At 45.9% G+C, this 12,299-nt stretch overlaps 1 protein-coding gene across 5 annotated transcripts in view; it reads left to right on the forward strand.

Annotated features, from left to right (window-relative positions):
• Positions 1-12,299, forward strand: part of LOC140732498 (alanine aminotransferase 2-like) — a 74,774-nt gene that overhangs the window by 15,692 nt on the left and 46,783 nt on the right. For 3 of the 5 annotated variants that reach the window (XM_073055264.1, XM_073055266.1, XM_073055269.1), the window contains exon 2: positions 3,260-3,352. The exons of 1 other annotated variant lie outside the window; for it this stretch is intronic. In XM_073055264.1, the coding sequence (XP_072911365.1) occupies positions 3,260-3,352 (93 nt within the window). The remainder of the gene's footprint in view (positions 1-3,259; positions 3,353-12,299) is intronic. One more of the 5 variants, XM_073055265.1, reaches the window with a different exon arrangement.

Here is a 12,299-nt window from a genome sequence, read left to right on the forward strand (position 1 = left end):
CATCGGCGGAGGGATCTCCTCTTTGAGCTCCTCCCTCAGTTCTCATCGGCGGAGGGATCTCCTCTTTGAGCTCCTCCCTCAGTTCTCATCGGCGGAGGGATCTCCTCTTTGAGCTCCTCTCTCAGTTCTCATCGGCGGAGGGATCTCCTCCTTGAGCCCCTCCCTCAGTTCTCATCGGCGGAGGGATCTCCTCCTTGAGCTCCTCCCTCAGTTCTCATCCGCGGAGGGATCTCCTCTTTGAGCCCCTCCCTCAGTTCTCATCGGCAGAGGGTATTGGAGATGGAGTCAGTGAATATTTTGGGCCGTGTTGACAGCTGGTATCCTTTTTGCCAGGGTGGAACTGTCCAATGTGAGAGACATGCCATTAACTCTGGTATTAAATGTCAATTTTCGGGAATATGTTTTAATTGTGGTAGTATTACTTCCTGCATTGCCTATGTGTTATGTGTACAGTACTATGTTGTGCATCTCGGACCGGTGGAACGATGTTTCACTCAGTCATATACATCTGTACAATTGAACGAAGGTAAACTTGAATTCGACTTGCATGCATTGAACGTGAGAAGGGGAAGTTCAAAGGGCACGGGGTACTGTGCCATTTAATTGCTGCCTGAATGTGTGGAGAATTGAGGGATAGAGATGTTGTGTAGGCAGAGGGTTTAGTTCAGTTGAGTATTTGATTGCTAACTCAGTATAATACTGCGGACAGAAGGGACTAATCCTGCGCCGAACTGTTCGATGTTCCACGTTTGAGGTTCTCTGTTCAACATTCTATGTTCATTGTTCTATGTTTCATGTTCGATGTGTTATGTTTGAGGCCCTATGTTTAATGCACTGTGTTTGATGTTCAATATTTGATGTTTTATGTTTAATGTTCTGTGTTTGATGTTCAATATTTGATGTTTTATGTTTAATGTTCTGAGTTTGATGTTCGGTATTTGATGGTTTATGTTTAATGTTCTGTGTTGGATGTTCTATGATTTATGTTAACATAAGAACATAAGAGATAGGAGCAGGAGTAGGCCAATCGGCCCCTCAAGCCTGCTCTGCCATTCAACAAGATCATGGCTGATCCAATCTTAACTCTAGTTTTCACCGAATCCCACAAGGCAACAGTGCCAACCAACAGGGCATCATACCGCCCATTTTATTTTATTATTCATCCCACCCAAACCCATGTGATCACCCGGGGAAAAAAAACCGAGTTGCCAATTGAGGAGAAAAAATCTGGAAAATTCCTCTCCGACCCATCCAGGCTATCGAAAACTGGTCCAGGAGATCACATGGCTGATCTAAACCTAGCCTCATGTCCACTTACCTGCTCGCTCACCGTATCCCCAATGCCATTTTTATCCAGGAAAATGTCTATCTCCGTTTTGAATTTATTGAGTGTAGTAGCTTCCACAGCTCTCTGGGGCAGTAAATTCCACAGCCCCACTACCCTCTGAGTGAAGAAATTTCTCCGCATCTCAGTCCTGGAACGGCATCCCCTTATTTTAAGATTATGCCCCCTAGTCCTAGTTTCACCCATCATTGGGAACATTCTCCCCGCTTCCACCCGATCAAGCCCCTTCACAATCTTATATGTTTCAATAAGATCGCCTCTCATTCTTCGGAACTCCAATGAGTAGAGTCCCAATCTACTCAACCTCTCATCATACATCAACCCACCCATCCCCGGAATTAACCTAGTGAACCTTCTCTGCACTGCCTCGAGAGCCAGTATGTCCTTTCTTAAATATGGACACCAGAACTGCACGCAGTACTCCAGGTGTGGTCTCACCAATACCCGGTACAACTGCAGTAAGACCTCCCTGTTCTTATACTCCATCCCCCTAGCAATACAAGCCAGCATTCCGTCGGCCTTCTTGACCACCTGCTGCACTTGCATACTGACTTTTTGTGTTTCCTGCACCAGGACCCCCAGATCCCTTTGCACAGAAGCACTTTCCAGTTTCTCTCCATTTAGATAATAACTTGCTCTATTATTTTTCCTTCCAAAGTGCAAGACCTCACACTTGTCAGTATTATATTTCATCTGCCAAATGTCTGCCCAATCACTCAGCCTATCTATGTCCCCCTGCAGGGTTTCAATGTCCTCCGCACTCATTACACTCCCTCCCATCTTTGTGTCATCAGCAAACTTCGATACTTTGCACTTAGTCCCTTTCTCCAAATCATTAATATAGATTGTAAAGAGTTGGGGTCCCAACACCGACCCCTGCGGAACACCACTAGTCACCAACTGCCAGTCTGAGAATAAACCATTTATCCCAACTCTCTGTTTTCTGTTAGAAAGCCAATGCCAGAATATTATCCCCAATCCCATGATTTTTTACTTTAAGTAATAATCTTTGGTGTGGCACCTTGTCAAATGCCTTTTGGAAGTCCAAATACACCACATCCACTGGTTCCCCTTTATCTACCCTATATGTTATGTCCTCAAAGAACTCCAACAAATTTGTCAAACATAACTTCCCTTTTGTAAAGCCATGCTGACTTTGTCCTATTAAGCTATGTTTATCCAAATGCCCTGTTACTGTTTCCTTAATTATCGATTCCAACATTTTGCCAACCACAGATGTTAGGCTAACTGGCCTATAATTCCCAGCCTTCTGTCTATTGCCCTTTTTAAATAAAGGAGTTACATTAGCATTTTTCCAATCTGCCGGAACCTGTTCTGGGTTTGATTTCTTTATTTAAAGTTCTGTGTTGGATGTTCGGTATTTGATGTTTTATGTTTAATGTTCTGTGTTCGATGTTCTATGCTTTATGTTCCGGGTTCGATGTTCGGTATTTGATGGTTTATGTTTAATGTTCTGTGTTCAATTATTTATGTTTTATGTTCTGTGTTTGATGTTCTATGATTTATGTTCTGGGTTTGATTTCTTTATTTAAAGTTCTGTGTTGGATGTTCAGTATTTGATGATTTATGTTTAATGTTCTGTGTTTAATGTTCTCTATTCAATGTTCTGTGCTTGCTGTTCGGTATTTGATGTTCTTGGCAGTGAAGGTTTGTGGTGAAGGTGCTGTATCCAAGCCTGGAGCAGCAATAGTTATAGAACAACAGAGCTGCTGAGTGGCCAAATGGCCAACCACACAACCCCCAAGCCACACTGACCCTCTGGTCATTGATCGCAGGAGTGATGGACAGTGTCAACTCACTAGCGACTGGCCTGCAAACACTCTGCCTGTCAGGTGGTCACAGGGATAGCAGGGGCTTGCTGGGCTGATTGGTCTCTAACACACTGTTGCTCAGCAGGGTCTGAAGATGCCCTTTGCTGAGGTGCTAGAACTCCACACTGGAGACGTGCAGGCCATGGGGCAGAAGCCCATCACCTTCCTCCGACAGGTAAGCCTCATGCCCTTCACGGTGGCGAGACAGCAGAGATCTGAGCTGACTGGGCAGGGTCGGGGTGGGGGGTGGTGTATGGAGAGAGGAGCAATCAAGGTTTCAGGTCAAAGACCCCTCACCAGAAGTGAGGGAGGGGAAGGATTTATCATCCATCTCAGCCCCATTCTCCTGCCTTCTCCCCACCACCCTATCTACCTCTAGTTTAAATATACCCAATGACCTGGCCTCCACAGCCACCTGTGGCAATGAATTTCACAGACTCACCACCATCTGGCTAAAGAAATTCCTCCTCATCTCTGTTCTAAAGGGACCACCCCTCTAATCTGAGTCTGTGCCCTCTGGTCCTAGACTCCTCCATTGTTGGAAACGTCCTCCCAACATTTACCCTGCCTCGGCCTTTCAACATTTGATAGGTTTCAACCAGATCTCCACTTATTTTTCTATACACCAGCAAGTCCAGCCCCAGAGCCATCAAATGCTCCTCAAAGGTTAACCCTTTCATTCCTGGGATCAGTCTTGTGAATGTCCTCAGGGAAGAGGCGTGGAGGGAGTAGGGGTAGTGTTGGTGATAGGGGAGCCCACCCCAGTACCTACGGACCCTGCCAGCTCTGCTCTTCCTCTTGTCACTGAGAGGGATTGGAAATATTGCTGTTCACAACACTGGTGCCCTTGCCTCTCTCTTCTCCCCCTCTCCCATCGGACAGGTCACAGAAGCACCAAGGACAGCATCTACTCTGCTGTTATCAGGTTGGTTCCCTGGTAGAGGAAGACGGAATCTTGAGCACACAATCTACCTTATTGGAATTGGAATTGGTTTATTATTGTCACGTGTACTGAGGGGCAGTGAAAATCTTGTCTTGCAAACTGCTCAAAAGATCAGATCATTACACAGTGCATTGAGGTAGAACAAGGTAAAATAACAGAATGCAGAATTCTGTACTGAGTGCAGGAGATGGGATGTTGTGTTGGAGTTGTATAAGGCATTGGTGAGGCCTAATTTGGAGCATTGTGTAGTTTTGGTCACCTACCTGCAGGAAAGACCATAAGGCATAGGAGCAGAATTAGGCCATTCAGCCCATCGAGTCTGCCCCACCGTTCCATCGTGGCTGATCCCAGATCCCACTCAACCCCATACACCTGCCTTCTCGCCATATGCTTTGATGCCCTGACAGATCAGGAAACTATCAACTTCCACCTTAAATATACCCACGGTCTGGGTCTCCACCGCAGTCTGTGGCAGAGCATTCCACAGATTCACTACTCTCTGGCTAAAAAAATTCCTTGGTACTTCTGTTCTAAAAGGTCACCGCTCAACTTTGAAGCTGTTCTGGATACCCCCATCATAGGAAACATCCTCTCCACATCCACCCTATCTAGTCCTTTCAACATTCAGTAGGTTTCAATGAGATCCCCCACATTCTTCTGAATTCCAGTGAGCACAGGCCCAAAGCTGCCAAACCCTCTTCGTATGTTAGCCCCCTCATTCCCAGAATCATCCTAGTGCACCTCCTCTGGACTCTCTCCAATGACAACACATCCTTTCTGAGATATTGGGCTCAAAACTGTTGACAATACTCTAAGTGCGGCCTAACTAGTGTCTTTAAAAGGCTCAGCATTATCTCCTTGTTTTTATATTCTATTCTGCTTGAAATAAATGCCAACATTACACTTGCCTTCTTTACCACAGACTCAACCTGTGAATTAACCTTCTGGGAGTCTTGCATGAGGACTCTTCATAAATAATGATGGTCCTGGTTAAGATTTTTACTGCTATGTTTCATTCTAGCAGTTGTGTAAGAGTCGTCTGTTTTGCTTTCAGCTTGTTTGAGTTTGAGCTGAGGTAAAGGATTTGTTGTTCAACTTATGAATGTGGAGTCACCCAACCAGGATGGTAGAATTGGGAGAAGGTCCTAGACTGTTTAAGTATAATGGGTCCTTCTTGTGTTTTTCTTTCTATCCTTTAATAACCATTTGCTTAAGTTAACATTCTTAAACAGACATCTGCTTGTATGCAGTGCACGATCTGTTTTGTCTTGGTGACAGGTGATTGCAGAGGACAGTAAATCACTTAGCATTCACACAAACCGGGGTTTGGGGTGTGCAACACATCCCAACCTCACTGATTTGGCGGGACCAAAGTCATTAACCTCCTAGACTTATGAAACCGGAGGAAGGTGGGTTTCTTGCCGCGAATCCAGTGGCTGTTAGCGAGGGGCATTTCCAGAGATGTCCAGTAAAAGGGGGTTTCATAAATAATGTTGACAGAGTACAGAGTTGTTGCTGGGCCTGGAGAGCCCGAGTCATAAGGAAACGTTGAATAGGTTCGGACTTTATTCCTTACAACAGAGAAGACTGCGAGGAGATTTGATAGAGGGATACAAAATTATGAGTGGCATAGAGAGGGTAAAAGCAAACGGGCTTTTTCCACTAGGGTTAGGTAGGACTACTACCAGAAATCATGGGTTAAGGGTGAAAGGTGAAAAGTTTAAGGGGGAAATGAGGGGAACCTTCTTTCCTCAGAGGGTTGTGAGAGTGTGGAACGAGCTGCCCTCAGAGGGTGGGGAGAGTGTGGAACGAGCTGCCCTCAGAGGGTGGGGAGAGTGTGGAATGAGCTTCACTCAGAGGGTGGGGAGAGTGTGAAACGAGCTGCCCTCAGAGGGTGGTGTGGGTGTGGAACGAGCTGCCCTCAGAGGGTGGGGAGAGTGTGGAACGAGCTTCAATCAGAGGGTGGTGTGGGTGTGGAACGAGCTGCCCTCAGAGGGTGGGGAGAGTGTGGAACGAGCTGCCCTCAGAGGGTGGGGAGAGTGTGGGACGAGCTGCCCTCAGAGGGTGGTGTGGGTGTGGAACGAGCTTCACTCAGAGGGCGGGGAGAGTGTGGAACGAGCTGCCCTCAGAGGGTGGGGAGAGTGTGGAATGAGCTGCCCTCAGAGGGTGGTGTGGGTGTGGAACGAGCTGCCCTCAGAGGGTGGGGAGAGTGTGGAACGAGCTTCCCTCAGAGGGTGGGGAGAGTGTGGAACGAGCTTCACTCAGAGGGTGGGGAGAGTGTGGAATGAGCTGCCCTCAGAGGGTGGGGAGAGTGTGGAACGAGCTTCACTCAGAGGGTGGGGAGAGTGTGGAACGAGCTGCCTGCACAAGCAGAGCATGCGAGCTCGATTTCAATGTTTAAGAGGCATTGGGAAGGTACATGGATCGTCGGGGTATGGAGCCAATGCAGGTCGATGGGAGTAGGCAGTTTAAATGCTCTCAGCATGGACTAGATGGAACAAGGGGCCTGATTCTGTGCTGTACTTCTCTAAAGAGTAGTAGCTACAGAGAAGTGCAGTGCAGGTAGACGATAAAGTGACAGATCATAATCAGGTAGATAGTCATCGAGTCACATTTTACACAACGGCAGAGAAACAGGCTCTCCGCCCAGTCTAGTCCATGCTGTCCTGTTTTACCTGCCTAGTCCCACTGCCCTGCTCCTGGACCAGGACCCTCCAAACCTCTCCCACCCATCTACCTATCCAAACTTCTCTCAAATACTGAAATTAAAACGCATCCACCACTTCTACTGGCAGCCTGTCCCACACTCTCACCACCCTCCTCATGTTCCCTTAAACTTTTCACCTTTCACCCTCGGGTTGTAGTCCCACCCAACCTCAGTGGCAAAAAGCCTGCTTGCATTTACCCTATCTAAATCCCTCATAATTTTGCACACCTCTATCAAATCTCCCCTCATTCTCCTTTGGTCTTAAAGTCCTAACCTATTCAGCCTTTCCCTAAAACTCAGTTCCTCAAGTCCAGACAACATCCTGGTAAATCTCCCTTTCACAAGAGGTCGAGATTCCACCTATCGAGAAGATATTCAGTAGTCTGATAACAGAGGGGTAGAAGCTGTCCTTGAGCCTGAGGGGGACGTGTTTTCAGGCTTTGCTATGTTCTGCCCAAAGCGAAGGGGGAGAAGGGGGAAGGTCTAGTATGCAGGCACCACACTGCACTGTCCGTATTTTATTCTGCATTCTGTTATTATCTTCCTTCCAACTAGCTCAATGTACTGATGTACAGTAATGAAATGGTCTGACAGAGCTGTCCTTCAGTACTCATAACGATAATAAATCGATTCAGTCTCTGAAGTTGTGGTGGTGTGGAAAAGTTCCTGTGGGTTGGAGGGGAGCACTCTTATGAAGAGTAAACCGATTTACCATGTTACTGGGCAGTTTCAGCTGGCAGTAAGGAACGTGTACAGCAGTTTGTCACTGCATGTCTGCTCTTCCAGGGTATCCTCACCCATGGGGAATAGAAACGCCCCAAGGCTCCTTTGACAGCACCTTCCAAACCCACATCCTCAGCCAGCTATAGAGAGTTCGAGTACAGGCACAGAGACAAATTTAACTCCAACATGGAGTTGAACTCCAAAATTTAACTCCAACTCCCCATTCCCAGTTGCAAAAGGAGGAGGGTTGGGTATGGGGCTAGCAACCCCATCCTGTAAAAACCCAGAAGCTCCAAAGAGAAAAGATCTATCAAGTCATGTGGTGAAAGTGGAGATTAACCTTCGCCGGAGGAGATGGGACTTAGCCGAGCTGCTCTTGCTGGCCTCTGGGCTTAAGAAGAAGAGGAATTTACTGTAATCATTCAAGATTCTTTAAAGTCATTTCCAATATACAAGTGTAAAGAGAACAAAATAATTGTTACTCTGGATTTGATGCAACACAAAAAACACAAACTTAACACAATAACATTAACAAAAGCACAGACACAAAATAAATATAAACACACACAATGGCAAACAGTACATACCGAGTCTGATCGTATGTCCATGAGTGACACTAGGCCATACGTGCACTGACTGATTGGAAATAGGGAAGTAGTGGGGTGTTGCTGAGTGGAGGTGCTGATCAGCCTCACTGCTTGGGGAAAGTAACTCCTTTTGAATCTGATGGACCTGGTGTGGATTCTACGTAGCTCGTCCCTGATGGGACCTGGACAAACAGTCTGTGAGCAAGGTGTGTGATGTTACTGGCCCTTTTCTGGCACCTCTATGTATCGATTTGGGTTCTGCCAATCACAGTCCCAAGAATGAGGTCATATAGTCATCGACATCCTTCACGCTTAACACACAACCTCCAACCTCAGTGCAAAGAAACGTAGAAAACCTACAGCACAATACAGGCCCTTCAGCCCACAAAGTTGTGCCAAACATGTCCCTACCTTAGAAATTACTAGGCTTACCTATAGCCCTCTATTTTACTAAGCTCTATCTAAAAGCCTCTTAAAAGACCCTATCACATCCGCCTCCACCATTGTTTCCGGCAGCCCATTCCACGCACACACCACTCTCTGAGTATAAAACTTACCCTGACATCTCCTCTGTACCTACTCCCCAGCACCTTAAACCTGTGTCCTCTTGTGGCAACCATTTCAGCCCTGGGAAAAAGCCTCTGACTATCCACATGATCAATGCCTCTCATCATCTTATACACCTCTATCAGGTCACCTCTCATCCTCCGTCGCTCCAAGGAGAAAAGGCCGAGTTTACTCAATCTATTCTCATAAGGCATGCTCTCCAATCTAGGCAATATCCTTGTAAATCTCCTCTGCACCCTTTCTATGGTTTCCACATCCTTCCTGTAGTGAGGCAACTAGAACTGAGCACAGTACTCCAAGTGGGGTCTAACCAGGGTCCTATATAGCTGCAACATTACCTCTCGGCTCCTAAATTCAATTCCATGATTGATGAAGGCCAATACGCCATATGCCTTCTTAACCACAGAGTCAATCTGTGCAGCTGCTTTGAGTGGCCTATGGACTTGGACCCCAAGATCCATCTGATCTTCCACACTGCCAAGAGTCTTACCATTAATACTATATTCTGCCATCATATTTGACCTACCAAAATGAACCACTTCACACTTATCTGGGCTGAACTCCATCTGCCACTTCTCAGCCCAGTTTTGCATCCTATCAATGTCCTGCTGCAACCTCTGACAGCCCTCCACACTATCTACAACACCTCCAACCTTTGTGTCATCAGCAAACTTACTAACCCATCACTCCACTTCCTCTTCCAGGTTATTCATAAAATCAGAAAGAGTAAGGGTCTCAGAACAGATCCCTGAGGCACACCACTGGTCACCGACCTCCATGCAGAATATGACCTGTCTACAACCACTCTTTGCCTTCTGTGGGCAAGCCAGCTCTGGATCCACAAAGCAATGCCCCCTTGGATCCCATGCCTCCTTACTTTCTCAATAAGCCTTTGATAGGTATCCTATCAAATGCTTTGCTGAAATCCATATACTCTACATCCACTGCTCTTCCTTCATCAATGTGTTTAGTCAAAAAATTCAATCAGGCTCGTAAGGCATGACCTGCCCTTGACAAAGCCATGCTGACTATTTCTAACCATACTATACCTCTCCAAATGTTCATAAATCCTGCCTCTCAGGATCTTCTCCATCAACTTACCAACCACTGAAGTAAGACTCACTGGTCTATAATTTCCTGGGCTATTGCTACTCCCTTTCTTGAATAAGGGAACAATATCAGCAACCCTCCAATCCTCGGAGCCTCTCCCATCCTCATTGATGATGCAAAGATCATCACCAGAGGCTCAGCAATCTCCTGCCTTGCCTCCCACAGTAGCCTGGGGTACATCTCATCCGGGCCCGGTGACTTATCCAACTTGATGTTTTCCAAAAGCTCCAGCACATCCTCTTTCTTAATGTCTACATGCTCAAGCTTTTCAGTCTGCTGCAAATCATCACTACATCACCAAGATCCTTTTCCATAGTGAATATTGAAGCTAAGTATTCATTAAGTACCTCTGCTATTTCCTCTGGTTCCATACACACTTTCCCACTGTCACACTTGATAGGTCCTATTCTTTCACGTCTTATCCTCTTGCTTTTCACATACTTGTAGAATGCCTTGGGGTTTTCCTTAATTTTGCCCACCAAGGCCTTCTCATGGCCCCTTCTGGCTCTCCTAATTTCCTTCTTAAGCTCCTTCCTAGTTAGCCTTATAAACTTCTAGATCTCTAACATTACCTAGCTCTCTGAACCTTTTGTAAGCTTTTATTTTCTTCTTGACTAGATTTATTACAGCCTTTGTACACCACAGTTCCTGTACCATACCATAACTTCCCTGTCTGATTGGGACTATACAGAACTCCACACAGATAACCCCTGAATATTCGCCACATTTCTTCTGTACTTTTCCCTGAGACCATGTTTCCAGTTTAAGCCTCCAATTTCCTGCCTGATAGCCTCATAATTCCCCTTTCTCCAATTAAACATTTCCCTAACTTGTCTGTTCCTATCTCTCTCCAATGCTATTGTAAAGGAGATAGAATTATGATCACTATCTCCAAAATGCTCTCCCACTGAGAGATCTGACACCTGACCAGGTTCATTTCCCAATACCAAATCAAGTACAGCCTCTCCCCTTGTAGGCTTATCTACATACTGTGTCAAGAAACCTTCCTGAACACACCTAACAAACTCCACTCCATCTAAACACTTTGCACTAGGGAGATGTTAATCAATATTTGGGAAATTAAAATCTCCCATCATGACAACTCTGTTATTATTACACCTTTCCAAGATCTGTTTCCCTATCTACTCCTCAATATCCCTGTTACTATTGGGCGGCCTATAAAAAACACTCCGTATAGTTATCGACCCCTTCCTGTTCCTAACCTCCACCCACAGCGACTCCGTAGACAATCCCTCCATGACGTCCAGCTTTTCTGCAGCCGTTACACTATCTCTGATCAACAGTACCACACCCCCACCTCTTTTGCCTCCCTCCCTGTCCTTTCTGAAACATCTAAAACCCGGCACTTGAAGTAACCATTCCTGTCCCTGAGCCATCCAAGTCTTTGTAATGGCCACCACATCATATAACCATATAACAATCACAGCACGGAAACAGGCCATTCCAGCCCTCCTAGTCCGTGCCGAACTCTTAATCTCACCTAGTCCCACCTACCCACACTCAGCCCATAACCCTCCACTCCTTTCCTGTCCATATACCTATCCAATTTTACCTTAAATGACACAACTGAACTGGCCTCTACTACTTCTACAGGAAGCTCATTCCACACAGCTATCACTCTCTGAGTAAAGACATATCCCCTCGTGTTTCCCTTAAACTTTTGCCCCCTAACTCTCAAATCATGTCCTCTTGTTTGAATCTCCCCTACTCTCAATGGAAACAGCCTATTCACGTCAACTCTATCTATCCCTCTCAAAATTTTAAATACCTCAATCAAATCCCCCCTCAACCTTCTACGCTCCAATGAATAGAGACCTAACTTGTTCAACCTTTCTCTGTAACTTAAGTGCTGAAACCCAGGTAACATCCTAGTAAATCGTCTCTGCACTCTCTCTAATTTATTGATATCTTTCCTATAATTCGGTGACCAGAACTGTACACAATATTCCAAACTTGGCCTTACCAATGCCTTGTACAATTTTAACATTACATCCCAACTTCTGTACTCAATGCTCTGATTTATAAAGGCCAGCGTTCCAAAAGCCTTCTTCACCACCCTATCTACATGAGACTCCACCTTCAGGGAACTATGCACTGTCATATCTCCAAGTACTGATCCACAATCTAAGCTCATCCGCTTTGTTCACAACACTCCTTGCATTAAAATAGACACATCTCAAACCTTCGTCAATAGACAATAGACAGCAGGTGCAGGAGTAGGCCATTCAGCCCTTCTAGCCAGCACTGCCATTCACTGTGATCATGGCTGATCATACACAATCAGTACCCCGTTCCTGTCCTCTCCCCATATCCCTTGACCCCACTATCTATAAGAGCTCTATCTAACAGATCTATCTATCTATCTCTATCATCCCTTCTCTATCACCTGCCTATCCTCCCTCTTGCACTGGCTACAAGCTTTCTCTATTTGTGAACCAACCTCCTCTTCCCCAGTCTCTTCAGT

The sequence above is a fragment of the Hemitrygon akajei genome, chromosome 8 (genome assembly GCF_048418815.1).
Source record: "Hemitrygon akajei chromosome 8, sHemAka1.3, whole genome shotgun sequence".
NCBI classification, from domain to species: Eukaryota; Metazoa; Chordata; class Chondrichthyes; order Myliobatiformes; family Dasyatidae; genus Hemitrygon; species Hemitrygon akajei.